The sequence below is a fragment of the Cyprinodon variegatus genome, unplaced genomic scaffold (assembly GCF_000732505.1).
Source record: "Cyprinodon variegatus isolate N-32 unplaced genomic scaffold, C_variegatus-1.0 Scaffold34, whole genome shotgun sequence".
NCBI classification, from domain to species: domain Eukaryota; kingdom Metazoa; phylum Chordata; class Actinopteri; order Cyprinodontiformes; family Cyprinodontidae; genus Cyprinodon; species Cyprinodon variegatus.
In genome coordinates, this window is record NW_015150487.1 from 697,210 (window position 1) to 718,178 (window position 20,969).

Here is a 20,969-nt window from a genome sequence, read left to right on the forward strand (position 1 = left end):
TCTAGCAAACCTGCCGGACTACTTTCGGCTTGACCAAAACTGGACGAGAACTCTGCTCACAGGACGCTGCCAGGGGTAAGTCAGTGTGATTGCATGACACTGGTGATGGGGATGCCATACAGATTCATGTCAAAAATACCGAACTATCCCTTTAAACATCCAAATCTGACAAAACAGAGTAAATTTGTATGCACTACATTTATAGCTGAAGTTCTGTAAAATGTAGTGAAAAGAGCCAACAGTCTTAAGCTAGTTCCTTAAGATCCAAAATTTTTAATTTATATGATCCAAACTATAATTCTAGCAAATGAAAAGCTATGTAGCTAAAGCATGCATATTTCTTTTCTCCGATCAGTTTACAAAGAAATTTAATTTTGTTTTTTCCCCCTTGTTTCTCCAGCTGCAGACCTCCTCCTCATCCCGCTGGTGGTAGGAATCTCATCGGCCTTGTTTGTCGGCATCCTCATTATTGCAACGGTAACCTGCTGCTTTATGAAGCGACTAGCAAGACAGAGAGCTCCTAAATAAGGGTCAAAGTGGGCAGCAGCTTTTTAGTGACTGCTCTTTGTTTACTGGGAGCTACTGTCGAGATTACAGCGGTGGAAAACGTCCACCCCACTCCAAACTGACTTGAAAACTAAATTAAAGACTTTGGCGTCTTTTATCTCAGTGTTCTGTGTTTGGACCTTTTTGTTTTGCAATCCATGCCAAAACATTTATTTTTTTACATTCGCTCAATGTTTAGTACTATGTTGTGCACTAATAGCAGGTTAGAACCGTAGATTTTTCTGCCTCACTTTGCAAGTGGATTTGATAGCTGTTTTCATGTTATCCATAACCACATTTTTAGTGCTATTCTTGTTTTTTTTTTTTTCTTTTTTGCAAAATAAATAAGGGGTTGTAAAGATAATTGAAATCAATGCAGGTTTTAGTGAAGTTATTCTTTCTGTAGAAGATTGTCAGATGTTAAGTAGCCATGCTGCTCAACTCATCAGATTATTTTTATATAATGCTGGATATGTAGGTCATTATATGTTCACCATTGGTGCAGCGTTTTTTGTGGATAAAAGCAGTTATGTTTTCAGGTTGCTTTTCATTCAAGCTGCATGTTTTTGTTTTGAATACAAGACTCCACAATGTACAAAAGGTATGTGCATGGCTTTAGGTGCTAACTGGCAGTCAGGTGAATGCTGATTGAAGCTGTTTTGCCAGTTTCTTATCTTTAGCCCAGAGCAGGTCTGCAAGTAAACAAAGCCTATGCTGGTGAGTTACTGTCCTATGGAAACCAGTCCAGTTGATGGTTGCTTTCTGTTGTCAATTTTGTAAAACAGAACTGATGTGTTTAAAATGTTATATTTTATCAATTTGAATGCGATAAATGAAAATGCCCTCGACACTGAGCTGAAATATGTTCAAATGTGGCTGAAATTCCATATTAATTGACTTAATGTAAGACTTTGCTGCAGCACAATATTTCTATGTAAAGCACCATTGATTAGCATGCTGCAGCAGTCTGCTCCTTTTAAGCACTTGGATGAAAACGAGTCTGGGACCAAAGCCCATTGGTATCCTTTACTCTGTAATCTTCCAGCCAAAAAGCCATTCATGTGCTTTTTTTTTTTTTTTTTTTACTTGTTTTGGGGGTTATGGCTTCTGACAAAAACGAACGTGTTACGTCTTTTCTCTTTTGTATCACGTGATTGCTGGTTAATAAATACTGTGGTTTTCTGTGGCGCCCAGTCATATGATCTGATAGTTTGGTGAAATATCTCCATCATCCCCTTCCTGATGTTGTCTGGGGCTCTTAAGGAGGCTTTTTATGACCATGGCTCCCCACAGCTAGCCCACAAAAATGTGTTGGAGAGATTCAGTATGCGTGCATGTTTAATCCATCCTCCTCTTCCTGTTGAAAGTAACTCCTAAAGAAAGTGTGGTCATGTAAAATTACATGCATTGACTTTGAATCTCTCTCTGCAGGAGGTTTTGTTGAATCTCAGTGCTTTCTTTTACTTATGTTTCCTAAACCCTCATTATAAATGTTCAAAGAGGGTTTGGAGTAAAATCACAGCTCTGTTTGCTTGCTGAGCCACTTAGTTCCAGACTCAAAGCTGATTTGTTCCCTACAGCGCTTTATTTTACACCAACGTGGATAGTCATCGACACAGCTGCAGCAGAGGCAGGGCACTGCTGTGTGGATGTATTTTCAGAGTATCTGAGAGTTCATCTCTAATCCCCATTTATGGCAGCAGCGGATCTTACCGCCCTTCCCCCACGCTGTGTGGCTCACATTCAATTTGTTTTCAACCACTTTTCTCTGTGAATCATTCCCCTCTGTGAAGAGATTTTTGCACAGAATGTGAAAAATACTAAACTGTTGTCTAATGTGTGCTTTTGTGTAAAGTTTTCTCATGAAGAAATTTTGTTTGAATTGTTTAATTATGCTAAACTTCACTGTTCCTAAATGCATCCATATAATCATAAAAGCAGGTTATTTCTCACCTTTGTTTCTTATGGTGCTTTGGCAAAACCCGCCAATTGATTAAAAAAATTAAACACTCTGTATTTTCATCAGTACTTTGTGTATTTTGCTGTTTTTTTTTTAGTAAATTTGAACATGCCTATCAGATGAAATTAAAAATATTTGATTTCTGTAAATTCTGCTGGATAAAGCACTCACGGTCTAGAATGCTACATTTTCCATTGGTAAATATAAATTATTCTTGTGGTTGCTGTAATTTACATGTTATAAAAATGTCAATTAGCCATATCTCAAATGCTGTATGGCGCCTTTAGTAGTGCAATCATATTTACAAAAAAAAAAAAACAACAAAAATTATATAATTTCATTTTTGTAATTTACAATCAAAAAAGAATAAATTAAATAATTATTACTGAGAAAATATTGAAGTATATTTAAAAACAATAATGTTTGCTGATAATCTAAGCTTCATCATGTGTGCTTTTTATTATTTTTAAGCATAACAATTTGTTTACATGCAGATGTAATATAAAATGTATAAAGTAGAATTTCATGACAAAGTACATTAATTTCAGGAATTTATTCAGAATAAAAAGGTTTATAACATAGATTGATATAAGTTGAGAATATTTTTGTGCATGTGTGTAATATAGCTGAAAGATATGAGATGACAGCTTTCCGAAAAAAGGACTACAAATTCAAATCCGTTTATAGAGCGCCAAAACACAACACGTCATCTTAAGGTACTTTACAGGACCAATTGGTTCAAAGATTTCCATTTTAGAAAAAAACAGCTGAATGCATCGACTTATTGACTTGAAAGCAATCCCTCATACCAAGCGTGCTTGAAGTGACAGTGGAGAGGAAGAACTGCCTTTTACAGCAACAGGAAGAAACCTCCAGCAGAATCAGGCTGTGTGTGAGTTGCCAACTGGGGTTTCAAGGAGATAGAAGCAGACATAAGAAATGAACATAGCAGGACGGATCTATAACTAGTTTCTATGTTAGAAAAGCTAATAGTAAACTAGCTATACAGGGGGCTGTGTCTGGGAAAGGAACAGCTGAGCCAGTTTTCATGTCAAAACAGAAGTTACACGTACGTAATGGATGGCTATGGCTCTGCATTGTCAAACCTAATAAATTTAAAGGTGAGGACTTTAACTCATGAAGAGATCATGTATTCTTGTTAAACTTTGAAGCAGGCTGTGCTGATATATCCTGTCACACTAAGGGTCATCCACATAGCTCCTATGCTGCAGACAGAGGACTACAGTAGGCATAAGCCCTGGGTGTGTAAAGAAAGAAAATCCCCTTGAAAAGTATCAATTTATAAGTAACACTAGTTCCACCTTTTTCATGAATTTCTACAACTTTTTAATGATTTTCTGATTCACTGGGAAGCAGCTGAACACAAAGCTTTTATTTCGAAACATCAATTCACACAGCAAAAAAAACAAAGAAAACAAATTTGCAGTTAGACATTTTATATCTGCACTTGTTACATCTGCAGAACCTCAAAGGTCTTATATATCTGACAACCGTCAAATCTCAGATCAAGCTCATCTGTTCTGGCCACCAGAGCTTATACAGGAAATATAAAATAATTTTCCTGTGAATTCATTGTATTGAATTGCATCTTTGATGGAAACCTAATGAGCAAAAACCTTTTGATGAAGCAAACAAAAGCACATTTGTGAGGAAATGTCAAACTAACATGATGATAAGAAAATCTTAAAAATCATAGACCCACACGATCTCAATTCTCCTCTCCCCTCAAAGCTGCCTTGTATTTCCCTCTGAGCTCTTTTATTGTGCTCAATCAGCTTACTGAGCATTACATAACTAATGCTAACAGTACCAAAGTTAATCCTCTTCTTCCTGTATGATGCTACAGCAGGCAGTCAGAGGCTTTGTGACATGGTGCTGAGACACCACAGAGTGTGGTTGGTTGGCTGGTTTACATGGCCACTCCATCAACCAATCCCTGCAAGCCTAATGTCAAACATGTCAGAACTGAAGTTGTGATGCTCTCTGCAGGCCAGACGCTCTAACAGGTTCAGGATCTCTTTAAAGATGCTCTATAGCCAAAAAGATGTCATTGTTGTTATTATCACAAATAAGGAAATGAAAATCATGCAAAGATCAAATAATGTTTTTAATATAAAAACAGTTTGAGCAATGCATTTATGAGACCAGTTAAGTTAGATATTTTTCCTACCAAGCTAATAACAAGAATTGAAGATTAAAAGTACAATATTGGAATTTAGAATGCCTGTGCTGTCTTTTAAATGCTTATTTTGGTCTGTAAATTATTGTTTAGTTGACCAGTCTAGCATTAGATGAAGTAATATAATTATATAGTCTGGTCCAAAACAGAAACATCTAATTTTAATTATCAGTAGTCACTAACTCTCTGAAATAGTGTTGTGTTCTGTCTCTCTGTGGTCAGAGAAAACTTCTCACAACAGAAATTCACAAGTAACAAAATATTTTCAAGCTATCAGTGCAAAAAGAAAGTATATGGTGATGCTCTTAATGTGTCTGCTGATGTCTATTTCAATGTCGTTTAAGTTGTCTTCTTTCTTGCTCTCTCTTCTTTTCAGTGTATTGCTAATGTTTCCAGGTCCGTTCATCAGTTGCTCCGGATGACAGCGAAAAATGGCTTCATGTCTGATAGCTACAGGACCATGATCGAGGCATCGCCAGTTCCCAGAAACTATCCTGTTGTAGAGAATAAAAGAACAAATCAACTATCACATACACAGTCATATTTTTCTGAGTTGCATAAGGAAGGGCATCCAGTGTAAACACTGCCAAGTCAATGCACAGGGTTTAATGACCAGCTGTGAATCCTGTGTAAGGGAGCAGCTGACAGGACTTTGTATGATTATTGGTTGTAACCCTGTAACTTTCTCATTGTTTGTAGACACTATGTCATTCAAAGCCACCCAGTGGTTCATGGTTGAGTTTTAAGTCCATCTGACCCCATCTATCATGCCAGTCCTTGCTGACTAACATAAAAAAGGGCCAAAAAAGTAAAAAAAAAAAAAAACAATCCACTGGACTTGGTTTCCAAATTTGAAGACGTTTAGCTTCCCATCCATAAAGCTTTTTCTAATCAAAATGTCAGAATTAGCTTTGAGTTGTACTTACAAAACTTGTTTTGGCTTTGAAAACATGCAAATCCACACCTTAGGAATGGGGAGTCGTTTTGGGTTCTTTGTTAACCTGCAATACCCAATACTTGGCTATGTCTCTGAAAGGGGAGTCGTTAGGGGCAAATGTTGGCTTGGCTGTCCAGGCAAGATATATTTTTCCCCTGCAGGGGGGTGGGGGGGTTGAAATGATAGCAGGAAGGAATCAACTCTATAGCTGCATTGTAGGTTTTTGAGAGCTGAGACCAGAGTCCAATCGCTCTGTTTAAGGTTAGTTTTTTTTCTTTCTGGATGACTGAAAATCTTCACCAGCATATTAAAAAGGGCTTTGCGTTCTAAAAGTTAAATCCCCATGAATTGTTCCCATCTGCTACTATTCCTTTGGCGTTTGTGTTCACTCTGAAAGGCTTTCTCTTTGGTGAACACAGATGCAGAAGATGGTCATGAACTGAGAGGAACCATGTTGATATGCTCAGACCCACAGTAGGCAAGTACGACAAAAACATGTCAGATTGTTTTATCCTGGGTCAGGTTTAACCCAATATGAGGTTTCACTGTTTGTGTCATATAAGTCTTTGACACGTCCACTACAGACAGCTTGATTAAGTCAGGCTTAATGACTGATTTCTCAAGCACAGGATAGTCCACGTTAGCAAACTGACTGTCATTCAGCTACATTTTTTACATATTCGTGAATAGAAAAGAAACATTCAGAAAATGAATAGATTAAATAAATACCTCTGTTAAATCTTTAAAGGTATAGTGGAGGATGTTCTTTTTCCATGTGGATCATCAAAATAAGTGGTCCCCCTAATTGTCAATCATTTTGATGATATGTTTACGTAAGGACTTCCTACGTGCGTGCCCCAATTTTCACTTACTGGTGGTGAGTCTGACATAGTGGAAAAATTGAAAATGTTGTTTTTGAAAGTATCTTGTATTGGCAATGCAAACAGCAACTTTTAAATGGAGCGTGCATGAGGAGAAATGGGCTCGTGCACGTTCTCACACGCATTCACTGAGCGTTCCCTCTCGGGAGTGGGTATAGGGTTGTGCATGTGCATTTTTTTTTAAGTGTAGAGGGTGGGTCTTTTAAAAAATTTGCAAAAATCCTCAACTATACCTTTACATTCTATTTAATAGCAGGCAAGTCTATTGTAAGAGAAATTTAACAAAACCTAAAGGAAAAACTTTTAATGAAAAATAAAGTGTTGCATTCTGTTTGTTTAAGCTTTAGTACTTCAACTTTCAAAAAGAGTCCAAACAACAATATCTTTTTTCTTCTGGGTCTCAAGGGGACAGGGGCTAATGAAAAAAAGGTGATGAAATTGATTTTTCCCTTAGCAATTTTGCTCTAATAAGGTATATCTAAACTTAACTGTGAGTCTCACCGCTAGATTCCCATTTATTGGAGCCCCTTTATTAAGAATGGTGAAAAGTCTTAAAATAATTCATGTTATGTGGCACAGCACTGTAAACCCACACTAAGCACACTGATTCAGTGGGGGAAATTATACCATGTTGACAAATAACCCATTGCTTACTGACCAACAGCTTTATTCATTTATAACCCCAAGAATCTTCATATTCATTAAGTAAGGCAGATTTGAGTAGATTGTAAATGGCTATTAAAATAGCACCTGTCTACAGTACCCAAATTAAATATTAACATATTACCCCAATTAAATGTAAAAATACTGTAATGATATCAAGGTAAATAAAATGTTGCAACTCCTTGTTAAAAAAAGAAGCAAGTTTATCTTGAAAGAAAGTGCAGTTAGTTATTTCATGCTTCATCTAATCTGTTTTGTTTCATAGAAATAAACCATTTTCTTTCCTATTACTGATGAAACATTTGCTAACTGATTTTTAATGGAACTGTGTGATAAAAAAAATAAATATTAACCTTTCAGATATAAACATGCCAGGTGGACCTAGGGTGAAACTAAATGTAAATATAGCCCTGGGAAAACGTATTTATGAGGATTGCTTCATTTATATATCTGAAATACCAGGTCAGCAACAAAAAAAACAAATTGCCTATGAAAGACAACTGACACAAATATAAAAGCAACATGTAGATCCTGTAGAAAATCAGTGCAGATTTTCTACAGGATCTTTCTATGCTCCAGACTTAGTAGTAGTGTTAAACTAAAAAAAGTTGTTCATACAAAGTATTTGCATTGGGTGTCTGTTTACTGTTACATACAATTTTATAAAAAATGTAAATTTCTTTATATAAGGTCCTTTTTATCCTTATGCAATAAATGTTTTAGATTAAGTTCTAGATTTTTCTAAACTGGATGATCATGCAATAAAGGTATTTTATTATGTTATTAAACACATCTATTTCAGGGTTTGCAGCGTAATGTATAATATGGCCACATTTGTTTTCGTTTTCATGCTGTATCTTCAATTGTAGATTTTTTTAGTCACTTTGATCCAGTGTTAATATTGTCTGTATGCAGAGTTTATTGACCTACTTTTTATTTATCTCAAGTTGAGGTCAAAGTTCTAGTTTGATGATTTATTTTTAGATAAATAGCCTCCTTTGGTGTAAAACTCCCGTCCAACATTTTCAAGTGTTTATCAGTTTAATAGGATATGTTTTATCTCATATAAGGCCACTTATACTTTTAAGGAATTAAAAAACCTTTTTATTAAAAGTAAAACTTGAACATATACAATTTTATTGTCTTTAGAAATCTTTCAATTGGATTTAGTATTGTATTATCTGACACGTTCTTAACTCTATCACATGATTTATTTCCTGAACTTATCTGAGAGAAAACTTTAACACTGATTAATCTAATATGATGCTGCAATCGTAGATCATAATGTTGAAATTGCTCAGTCATTTATTGTGCTGAAACTTATGAAAGGCCGTGTTACTTTTATAAAATACACCTTTTTTTCTTTCTTCTTTGAATATTCTGAGGCAACACTCTAATACTGTAATATATGCAATGATAATTAGAATAAAAATAAAACACGTTGATATCAGTGAACTTTAAGTTTGAGTACGTACCCCTCTGGGTGGGCAGTGGATCTGGGCGTACCACTCCTGGCAGTACAGACACACCTGAACCCCCTGACCGAGGAAAAGACACGCCCACATGATGATGTTGAACACCGGGCTCTGTCTCTTATCAGTCATCGTAAAGTTAAAAGCCACTAAAAGAAACAAACATGGTGGATGTTAAGGACTTCAGTTAATCAGTAATGCTTTGTTTGAGTATTAGCTTTTTATTTTATTCAGCTCACTTTATGCTTCATTTATCTTTTCATGCCAGTCAGCTATCAGTCAGTCCTATGAGATGCTTTGGTTGTGGTTACATGTTGATGTGAAAGCATGAAAGCTGCTTGTGACATAGTTTAAGTAGTTCTAACATAGTTTTAACTCAGTCCCTGACTTAGCTCTAAATCATCCTTCTTTATCTAAAAATACAGCAGCCCAAATAAAGGATTTATATCCAATTTTTTTAATATATTATATTATCCATCCCTTTTCTGCCACCCTTTATCCCAACTGGGGTCGCAAAGGGTGCTGGTGCCTATCTCCCACTGTCAATAAGCAAGAGGTAGGGTACACCCTGGACAGGTCGCCAGTCCATTGCAGGGCAACACAGAGACAAACAGGAAAAACAACAATTCATTCACACACCTAAGGAGAAATTAGAGATGCCAGTTAACCTAGCAGTCATGTTTTTGGACTGCGGGAGGAAAGTGGAGTACCCAGAGAGAACCCACAGATGCTCAGGGAGAACATGCAAACTCCTTGCAAAAGACCCCGGGCTGGGAATCGAACCCGGAAACGTTTTGCTGCATTATATTATATCTTAAGACTAATATAATTATCAGGAGTTACAATTCTAAACACCATTAAAAAGGAAATATTTACAATAAATGAACATGTATTTTTGAAAGCTAGAAGTCCTCAGATTGCTTCTGAATGTGTTGGAATAATTAGTGAAAAAAACATTTATTTTGCAATAGGTCAAGAAATACACATTGGAGAGCAAAAGATTTTTCTAATTCTACATTTTGATTTTATTACTACATGTTAAGCACACAATTAGGTAAATCTCCTTACCTCCAAAAACTGCAAAGAGGCAGAACATGACAGGATAGAAGAAACCGAAGCAAAGGGCCAAAGCATATTCATGGACAACTGCAGAAACGATGAACACGGACAGCATGGCTGCTGCTCTGAATCTTCTGTTGGAGAGCTGTGGAAAGAGAGAAAAAGAGGCAGGAAGAGGGAAAGAGATGCCAAATAGCTTTTTATTATGGGACCTACTGCTTTGCATTAGTTGTACTCCTTTATATTGGCAATCTGCTCACCCAGAGGAAGTCTCTGTACCCGTAGTAGTACAACCAGTCATGAACCACGACATTCCAGGTGCGATAATAGTTTGCAAAGGATGTCGAGTTCCACCAGTCCTGTTAAACCGAAAATAATTTAGCAGAAGTAAACCAAATAAACTTTTAATTTAGTTTTTTTTGAAACCTCATTAAAACATGAAAGGGCAGCAATTAATCACCAACAAGGATATGAAGGATTTCATATACAGTAGATGGAGGTTTTGTATGCAGAGAGGCAAAACACTTTGAATGTGTGTGAACATTTCAAATCAATCATAGCTATAAAATGGCTCAATACATTAAAGGTCATGCTTGGAGCTGAAATATATGTTTTTGTAATTACCTGCAATAACCTCAATATCCAGAGCATTAGTTTTAAAGAAACTTTGAATAGTTAATTAAATGCCTTTTACAGCGAAATTTATTTTGAAAGTCATGCTATGCCATCTATTACAACTTCACATTAGAGTCATGTGCAAAATGAAAACTTATTTTATTACTTTCACAAGCCTGATAATCAGGAAAAAAAACCTCTATCTGCAACCACATAATGCTGGTTCCTCTGTTTTAAAGAGACATTTTCCATAACAGAAAACAAATCACTTGCTATCTTTGGCTGAGGTTAAGAAAACCAGCTCAGCTGTGGCCTTTAAAGTAGATGCTGGGACAGGAAATGGAAAATTTATCTGTCAGATCTCTTATGGACTGGAGTACATTTCAACTCTTAGTACATGATACAAATGTTGAACGACATCGTTTATACGATTTTTGTTCTGAGTTATCACTGTACATCAAAGAGTTTTAATAGCTTGTGCTGCCTACTGGAAGCATGTCATCAAGTAATGCTTAGCCTACTCCTCAGGTGAGATCTGTGGCATATTATAACACATACCTCTTTCATCCAATGCTTTTTTTGCATCTTTTTTTCATTTTCTTGCCAAAAATTTATTATTCACCCTTTCATCCTCTAACAGTTTTCTTTTCTTGGAGGACTACCCTGTATTAAACCCAAACAAACCCTCCATTAACTGTGACCAGCTTCCTTCCCAGAGCAGAAAAGGGCATTCCAACTTCACGACACTGCCACACATACTGAACTGCAGGTGATGTATTAGTTTTCAGCCACATGAAGGGATTTGCGTATGCCATACACTTTCCATTTTCAGTTCAGGTTAAAGCCCTGCATAGTGCTTTTAAACCCAACCCTGTTTAAATGTATTCACACCTTTATAGTGGGGTCTTCTTTTTTCATGATGCAGCCGATAAACCGTTCACTAATGTTCTTTATCAAACCACCACAGAAAAGCTGGATTTATGTTAAGAATAAATCTCAGACAGAAAAATTTTAAATACAAATAGGGTATTTGTAACAGCAATTGTTTTCAATGCATTTCATATAGGAGTATCATAGTAATGATGCTAGAATACTGTATGCACATGACAATTTCAAGAATTTATTTGTAAAATTTTTCAAATCTATGCAACACAATCTTGCCCTACTGTATGTTTGGCATCTCACATCAAATCCAAATGGAGCTAAAGGAATTTATAGTTTTTTACCGGAATGTCACCTCAAATAAGGGAAGTATAAGGATGGCATAGCAAAGCCAAGGAACTCAAGGAATTTTCTAAAGTGCACTATATCAAAAACAATTTTTTTCTGCAGCTTGTTAAAATTTTTGGCTATTGTTATTGATTGTTGTTTTTCTTGTTTCCACATAATATATGGTACCAACACCAAATATAATTATCTGCCTCAGTGTCATTATTTACTTTCTTTCAACACCTCCTTAACCGAAACCTTGTCTTCTGATACCATACGTAAATGTGACATTTACTCTGAGTCAGAGTATGTTTAGCATGTTCTTAATTGGATTTTGCTTTTAAAATATGGCTCTTTAAGTTTAAAAGCAAAACTTATGAGGATATATATTGTGTAAATAAATTTAAAGATTAGTTAATTAGGTTAGGCAACTTTTAATTGAATATTTATACTAAGTAACTCTTGCTCGTTTACATGCATGATGCAGACTCAAAAAAAAATTTTCTCTTATGCCTCAAGTGTTACCTCATTAATATTTACCTGTATGAATAAAGCTGTTAATATGCTGAAAATTTCTGAAGCAGAGTTTGCAATATCCCTTTTTTAATCAATTTGATTGTTCCCACAAGGAAAATGAAACTGATTTGCCAATACTGCTACCCCAGGAGAAGGGATGTGACAAGAAATCAAGTCTCACACACCTTGTAGAACATCCTGTCAGCAAAACGCAACAGCTCCCCAAAGAGGTTGAGCCAGCAGTGCAAGAAGGCAAAGAAACACAGCAGGAGAAGCATTATTCCTGAAACACAAAAAAGAGAAGACCAAGAAATAGGCCCTGCTCTCAGGCAACATAAAAAGGAATTGTAACTTAATACCTATCTTTTAACATCAGCACTCTAAAAGCTTTTTAATTTTACGGTTGTAATAAACCAGCCAACCTTTAATTACTTGTATCTGCTTTTTGATAGCATCTTTAATCTTAACACTGACTTAAACACACTTGAGAGTGCATTTAATAGGACGTAATCTATTGTTCACTACAAACTCACTGGAGATACTGGATGCTAGAAACAAGAACATTTAAGTTCTGAGATTAATTGCATATTCATTATGTTCCTTCAGCACAATATTCAAGTTTTTTTTTTCATGTGTAAATGTTATGCAATAAAATACCTGGTAATATGGAGTGAAATACAGCCAGAACCATTGTTCTTTTGCTAAAAGGTTGGTTGGTCTCTGGTCTGAAGACGGGTATACAAAGACGGACCAGAACGAAGTATCCATAAAACAGGCACGCAAAAATCTATAATGATTTTAAACAAAAAATACAGTTAGACACAAATTCTTGCAAATGAGTCCAAATAATAGAAAATACAGGGTTGCACCAAAGCTGAAAGACTGTTGGTTTAATCTAATTGATCTATTATCAAACTATACAAACACAAGACTTTTACTTGTCTATAAAGTATGACCTCAAGTTGACCTCCTTAATTTATTACATATTCTTATCTATTATTCATTAAACGTTTAAACTGTCATCTTCTTACCTTGCCAATAGTGACAGCAACATATTCCCAACGTATTCGTTTATTTCTGCAGTTAAAAGACAGGCTATTAGAAATGCAAAAATATCTATCTATCTATCTATCTATCTATCTATCTATCTATCTATCTATCTATCTATCTATCTATCTATCTATCTATCTATCTATCTGTCTGTCTGTCTGTCTGTCTGTCTGTCTGTCTGTCTGTCTGTCTGTCTGTCTGTCTGTCTGTCTGTCTGTCTGTCTGTCTGTCTGCCTGTCCGTCCGTCCGTCCGTCATAAAAATTATATTTCATAAAATGCTTGCTTTTCTTCTTACCGAGGGTAGAATTCCCTATAGATGAGTGTTGGGCAGAAAAGGAAATACAGGTAGCTGGAAAATGTTGGAAACCTGGGTTTTTCTCCTGAAAGAGAAAATGCAATACAGTTAATGTCACTAAAATTGGCAGACTTAAAGTTCAGCAATATCAGCTAATTAGATATATCTTTTGAAAAAACCAAAAACCTTGGTTGTTGGCAATAATGCACAAATATTACGTCCCTCTCATTGGAACAGAACTGTTAATGAGAACATCTTTAAGTCATAAAAGCAAACTTAAGATGTAATGCCTATGTCAGATAATGGATGGATGCATGGATGGATGCGTGTCAGATAATGGATGGATGCTTATCTTTTTAGTTTATTCATCAAGTTATTCTGGGATTTCAGAGCTAATCTCATTACCGGATCATGTTATTAACCTTGTTTTTTCTCCAATATATGTACTGCCTTTGGAGGATTTTTTTTGCTAGAATTGTAATTTAAAAATGATACTACTACTACCAACACTACTACTAATAATAATAATAATTATTATTATTATTAAAAACTCTTTGTATGGGAATGTGTTAAATGGCTATTTGGCTTCTTGTTAGCAACAAAAACATATACTATGGCAAGCATTTAGCTATAAACATCCTATGTCCCTAAAATGTCGGTGATGTTTATTATTACTCCAGAACATGGCTTTAAATCCCTCTGTAGGATGTCTTATTCAAAGTTTTCCAAACTACTGCAATAAGACAAAATTTCTACAGACTATTTCCACATCAATCACTAAATTGCATTCTTGGTTGGACATTTTTCTTTGGTGATGTTAGGGTCCCTTTAAGCCTTTATAATGCTCCTTATTATGGATTTTGCAACCGGCCTGTAAACTGGGTTGTTCTTCTCTATCCCCAGTAACAACAGCATGATTAACTAATTTCTTGAAAAACAAGAAAATATAGAGAGGAATGTATTTATTTGATTGCGTGTATGCAAGTTAATTTTAGTTATCGGACTTCTTTTCATCTGTCTTTGATAGCTGTGGGATTTTCTTTATACTTTTAGATCTATATGTTTATATATCTATGAAAAAAAAAAAAAAAAAATATATATATATATATATAATTATATATTTATTCTACTGTTGCAGTTGTTTTACTTATAATAATTAGCGTTTTGAACAGTGCATGGAGCAGCATCAGCAGCAGCAGCACTAATGTATATGTACTGCTGTTTTCATTATAAGTTTGAAACGTTGGTTGCAGCTATTTTCTCAGTAACCTTCTGTTCTGTTTCAGTCATTTTTCTTCTGCTTCTTCGAGTGTCACTGTGAATAATTGTACAGCCTCTGGATAAATACACCTGACACTGAAACAGTACGGTACATTACCTTCCTTTGGTGTGTTCTTCAGGATAACGGGGGCCGTTTCTCTAATGAACGAATAGGCTTTCATCAGGAATCGAATCTGGGGAAATTTAATGACATTACAAATAGAGGCATGTGTACATTTTCAAACAAGATAGCAGCATTACCTGGAAACATTGATAAAGTGCTTGTTTGAGTTTACTTAATTACTCTTTGTAATGAATTAATGCTCAAAACCTTCACACACTTACCTGCTCTAGTATCACGATGAAGCGAGATGCTGGAGGCAGCTGGTGATGCACAACCGTGTAGATTGGGAATAGTCCAAGAACACAGGTCTGTATGGCAGTAAGAATCAGCCCTGCACCAAGAGTGAGCCCCAACTTGGAGGGGAATTTGTGGTACAGAGAACCCCAAAACTCCAGGATGTAGTACGGGACAAAGAGGGTGTAAACAAACATAGCGAGCCAGGCCCAGGTGACCGTCCCCAGTTTCCCAAAGGCGTAGAACAACATGTCAAACTCCAGAACCAACCTGAAAGTGGGCCAAAAAAAATAACAAAAAGACAGCAAAGATCATAAAGATTAAGTCAGACAAGAAGAATATAACCTGTTCATTTAAGTTTAAAGAGAAAAAGTCTAACAAGCATAGTTTCTGCTTTAGATTTATTTATTATTGAAATTATCTTGATTAAGAAAATCTGGAAAGTACAAGAAGAGCTAAAGAGTTTAAGTATATTTCTCTAATTTGTGGAAACATAAGTACAAAATACTTATAAAAAAATAACTTTTATTCCAGCATCCCAGTTTTTTGGTCAAAATGAGCACAATTACATTGGAGAACCATCTCTTTTTTATTTTATTTTGCCAGTATATCCACATTTAAATCAAAAGTAAACATTTTATGTGCTTGTTTGGAGGGAAAACAAAGATATATAGCTGAAAATAACAAATAAAATGATTAGTGAGCGGCCAAAAGCATTAGGAGGAATACTTGGAAGGACTGATTATCCATTCCAGATGAACATAGGGAGTGACGAAGGAAGCCACGAGAGACACAATGAGGGAAAACAAAGAAACAAGTGGATTAGGACGTTTTCAGGGAATAAATGAGTTACACTGGAATTGTTACAGGGTTATAGAGTTTAAGACGTTACAGCGCAACGACCATAAACCTCTATATCCATAGAAAAGCTTAGATGTGTGAAATAAAAGGAAAAACTGAATTCATTTCCTGCTGTGGTAAAGAGATGAGGCTCTCTGATGCTGTCGAGGCAATTTTCGTGGAATAAATCTGAAGCACTACATACTTCAGAGAGATCAATGATAATTTCTCAAAACAAAAGGAGCATTAAAATGATTTTTTTCTCTAAGCAGGAGTGAGCTCACTATAAAAAATGGCAATACAATATACAATGGGTATCATATTTCTGCCTTTTGTCCTATAGAGGACAAAAAGATTATTTTTACTATAGAAACATTAAGTGGACATGTGCACATTAGACAGTCGGAGAAAAGGTCAAAGAAGCTGTTGTTTGTATATTGCTGTACACACACATGAAAATTGTAAGCTGGAAGGAAGGGAAGCAGTGGAAGAAAAAGATGAACAGTGCTAAGTCTGTTGGAAGGATTGAAAAGCAAAGCCCATTTATAGTTCAGGAATGAACTGAGATTAGACTCAGTACTTGAGGAGGTGCCACACTCGGATGTATTCAGTACAGATATATAAGCTACAACTTCCAGCCACACCAATACTATACATGACATCAGAAGATCTTATATGGGCTAAATAGAAGGAGTAAGGATTTTTCCATTGGTCATATATAACACTGCTGTCATCTTTAAGATCAAATCAATGCATCATATATAACGAATAAGGTTAATTTCACTATTAAGTCCCTGAAATATTTTCACTTTTATGATTTTTTTTTTCATTGGGAACTATAGTTAAATAAGCTATAGTTTAATCATTTCCATCAAGGGATTAATAAAGTAACTTTGATTCTGATAGTTAAACTATTCTAATGTACTGTTTATGAATATCCCCCCTGGCTTTATGGCGCTTTTAAGCTATTATCCAGGTTATTGAAATTTAATTGGTATTTTATATTTTCCTATTATGTTCCCCCTAAGATAGATAACTTATATAACTATGAATTGCTCTGGCATTAAAAGACGCTTAATGTTATTGCAGGTACAACTTAAAAAAACATTTACAAAACGAATGTTGATTTACAGGTAACATTAAGATTACAAAGTTTAACATAGTTAGATAGATACATTTGCTTCTTTTGCACTAATAAGGTAATTATCTTTTAATATCTTTAAATTAAAACTTAATCTACAACAGATGATTGAATGATGGAGGATGCAGTTAATGCTGCAAATTCCATGTCAGGCCTTTGCTTGATATTTGCTGAATAAACGTTTCATTACAAAATTACATTACAGGGCTGACATTTTTCAATGATCTCTAAAACTGATTTTGTTGTTTCTTTGTTGCTTCTTAGAAACAGAGTACAAGTAAAATTGAAATGGATAAAGCCTTCTGACAGTACCAACGTACAGATCACTAAATGGTTTCAAGGAAAGGAAAGTAATATGAATGGTATGTTCACCACAGCAGGAGAAATAAGTTGCAGAGTTGATTTTGAAACAAGGTTGCTTTCCCATTGTTTTTTCAAATCATTGTTATTTACCAACTCTGGCTGGAGAAAAAAAAGTTTAGATGTTTTATGCCTCTATTTAAACCCCTCAGTATTGCAGCAGTCTGATAATATTTTCATTAATTTATCCCTTGCTTGTACAATGAATGTTACCACATACCTGCCCTGGTCAATGTAGTCAACAGCCAAGGTGCTCATACAGAAGATGAGGAGCACAGCAATAAACATGTGGTAGATGGTCCTAATGTGGCTGATTTCAAACAGTTCACTGAGAAAGAGAAGAAAACACACAAAAAAAGATCTAAAAATATCAACACAATGTTTATCAATCTATATTAAATGCAAAATACCATCAGGAACTTTTGGCAAACTTTAGGTTAAAGTGTCTCATCCACATCGCATAAGGAAGCCGGAATTAAATCCAAAACGCTGAGACTTACTACAACTAAACAACTACTGTTGAGTGAGAGTTTTTTGCATAAAAAAGGAAAAAGGTTCATATTTTTTATTGTAAATCTATAACAAACACATGTATATATCAATGGACATATATCTGTATTAGTTGCTTTTGTAAGATGGTCTTGACACAGATCTGTTTCTGCTGTGTTGTAACTCACTCCAACAGTGACGCTCTCTCCATGAACACTTTGCCATCATCCATCCTTTGAGATCTGAGACAAACCACAGACATTATCTAATTAAATCCATTGCACTTGAGCAAGTTAGTAATCGCAGCATCTCTATTCCAGATCCATGTGTTACAGCGGTGTGTACATCCATTGCACCTGTGCGAATCTTTCTTTGTTGTTTTCCCAGTCAGTGCAGCTTGAATGTGGGCGGGAGGCTCGATGGACTCAGTCAGAGCTTTGTCAAGAATGTCTCTGAGCTGATCCTGGACCTGCTCTAAAACTTTCGTCTTTAGTTTCTACAAACAGAAAAAAGAAAAGATTTTACTTTTTTTCCCCCCAGTTTATGGAATGCAGTTGAATATTATATCTGGAACACACCTCCATTTCCTTATTAGGCTTTTTGTTATAAACCCCCCAAATGGAATTATAGCATCTAGTCAAAATATTAATTTCTGTTTAAATTGAACAACATATACTACCAAATTACCTTTGTGTATTTTTCCCACTCGATAAGATCGTCCTTCACATTTTCATGACTCTCAGCTGAAAGAAAGAAATAGCCCTGCTCAGATTATTTACTTTGCCTAACAATACACAGTGTGTCCTATTAATAAAACTGGAAGAGGTAATAGAAGGTTGTGTATTCAGCACTTCAGCAATTGGACATGCCACCATTTAGGAAAGTGAATGCATCAGGATTTACTGGCATGGAAACCACTGAAGAATCTATACAAATTATATTTCCTTCATTACTGAATCAAAATGCCAAATAAGTTCATAGATGTCACATTTTCAGCATACCTTGATTGGATTTGGCACCTTGCCGCTGAGTGTTGGTTTTCCGATGCCACATTCCGTTAGGGGGCTCAGCAGAGGTCATAATGAAGACAATATTAGGGCCGACAGCAAAGATCGATCTCTGCTTATAATGGATTAAAACAATACAAATGAATTACATCATGCAGAGTGCTGGGATATTACTGCAAAGCTGAGCTCTACGTCTAGACTTTGTGCACAATACAAATGCATCTGAACTGCATCTTTTTTTTTTTACTCTTGAACATTTGATAAGGTTTAAACTATAGTTACCTTCTAACCAGATATCTATAGTTAAAACAAAACAATGCAAACAGCCGATAGCACTACATATCACCACAGAAAGTAAACATTCTCTAGATATGGTCCACAGGAGACCCAGAGAGAGACAGATTTCCACAGAGAGGTAAATGACATTTAGTGACCTCATTTACTAACCCATGCAGTTAGATCAGTCCTTATGAGGAAAGCATATTAAGCAGATAATCATTACACACTCAGATTATGCTGCAGATGATGTAGTGGTAGAAAGTAACAGAAAAAATAGCAGTAACTTATTGCATGATCTCCTTCTGCAAAGGTTTTTGCACAGCTATTTCCACAAAATCACTTATCAATGGATGACATAAGGGTTAAACTGATGTATTGTAACCAGCTGCAATAAAACATAAAATATATCAATTGTATTTAGCTGCTAAAAAAAAAAAAAAAAAACAGAATATTTTTTTGTTTTTGAAATTTCCATCTATGCACGAAGCATACAAGTAGATCTGATTAAACTACCGGTATCACTATTGGCAACATTGTTGGTCTGATTCTGAAACGATGGAAACAGAGAACCTTTGAACCCATCAGTTACATTAGCATGTCTAATTGAGTGTTATATACTGTATGATATGTAGCTGAGAATGTTTCATAGGCTGTGTGGGATTTTACTAGTGATAAACTGTACTTCTGCACAAAATTATCACATAGCTTATTCTTCTATCACTTGTCTATTGTCTTATAATGTTTCCTTTAAGCTTAAATCAAGCTTGTACTTTTCATAGATCTATAATTTGTGAAAAGAATACATCAAAGCTTTTTGCTTCATCTTAGACAAAAAGAAAAAGGATCAGAAATGTATAAATGACTGTTGAGTGTACAGATTTGATGAGGCACAGCAGCTGAAATGACTAAGCATTCTCCTGCAATCTGGATACAACTAAACCTTCAACTAATAAACTCAGCTCTAATAATAAGTCTTTAAACTGACACATGTGGATCGTCAGGCTGGTTCTTACTCACAATCCTCTGGCAAACGGCTCAAGCTACTCCAAACGATGACTCCCACTGAGGCAGTGTTCCCAGCCGATGTTTAAATATGTCTATCCAGCTGTTGCGATTCCTCTTCTGCTCTCCCCTGATTTCTTGAACTTTGGCCCTTTGGAACCAAGCCATGAACAGGCCAGGTCCTCAGCTACTCCCAACACAGCTGCTGCTGCTGTTCCTCTTTGGATGCTTGGAGTCATGCAGAACATTTGAATTGATTCTGATACCTCAGGTAAATAGTAAAGTATTGTTGCTTTAACAGTAAAATTCCTGTATTCAACTCAGTTCTTTGCCGCTGAAGCAGTGTGCAGTGTCTCATTGTAAAGTTTTCTGGTTTTCCCAGATAATAAGTGTGTATTTTTGGCACTTCTGCAATAAATGCTTATATTGCTTTTTATTTGGGGGATGTGGGTTAGACTTATTTCTTTAAAAATCTGTCGTTCTTTAAAGTAAACATTGTGCAGGTACCCCTCCAGTTTCTTAACAAAGAGATAACTTGATGTATGGATAAACGTAAAGATGCTGTTTATTTGCCAGCCATCTTTTTTCTTTAAGAACAACCTCACATCATGATTAATCCAGTAATTGGGGAAAGCTTACATTCCATTACCAACATTACGTCTATTTCCTAAAAAAACATTGAGGAAATCAAATTATTTAATTAACACCACTTTCATATCTATACTGTTATTGCTTTTAGCTCCATCCATCCCATCTCATCCTTTATTCTGGTATTTCATCATGAGATATAGGTTGGTTTTCTATTACTCTGAAAGGGAAACAAAAACAA

The 20,969-nt window shown here is 35.6% G+C and overlaps 2 protein-coding genes across 2 annotated transcripts in view; one reads left to right on the forward strand and one right to left on the reverse strand.

Annotated features, from left to right (window-relative positions):
- Window positions 1–1,380, forward strand: part of igsf8 (immunoglobulin superfamily member 8) — a 48,123-nt gene extending 46,743 nt beyond the window's left edge. The window contains exon 7 of the mRNA XM_015402582.1: window positions 401–1,380. Within this exon, the coding sequence (XP_015258068.1) occupies window positions 401–528 (128 nt within the window). The 3' untranslated portion in view covers window positions 529–1,380. The remainder of the gene's footprint in view (window positions 1–400) is intronic.
- Window positions 1,381–3,343: 1,963 nt separating this feature from the next.
- On the reverse strand, window positions 3,344–20,199 carry LOC107103130 (sterol O-acyltransferase 1-like). The gene is made up of 16 exons (XM_015402668.1): window positions 20,156–20,199; window positions 18,854–18,971; window positions 18,540–18,595; window positions 18,209–18,348; window positions 18,041–18,094; window positions 17,584–17,691; window positions 15,010–15,292; window positions 14,783–14,858; window positions 13,405–13,489; window positions 13,090–13,135; window positions 12,716–12,845; window positions 12,244–12,341; window positions 9,979–10,077; window positions 9,728–9,863; window positions 8,663–8,808; window positions 3,344–5,200 (listed from the first exon to the last, which is right to left on the reverse strand). The coding sequence occupies exons 2-16, from the start codon at window positions 18,930–18,932 to the stop codon at window positions 5,144–5,146; spliced, it is 1,593 nt and encodes a 530-aa protein (XP_015258154.1). The 5' UTR covers window positions 18,933–18,971; window positions 20,156–20,199; the 3' UTR covers window positions 3,344–5,143.
- Between the last annotated feature and the right edge of the window lie 770 nt (window positions 20,200–20,969).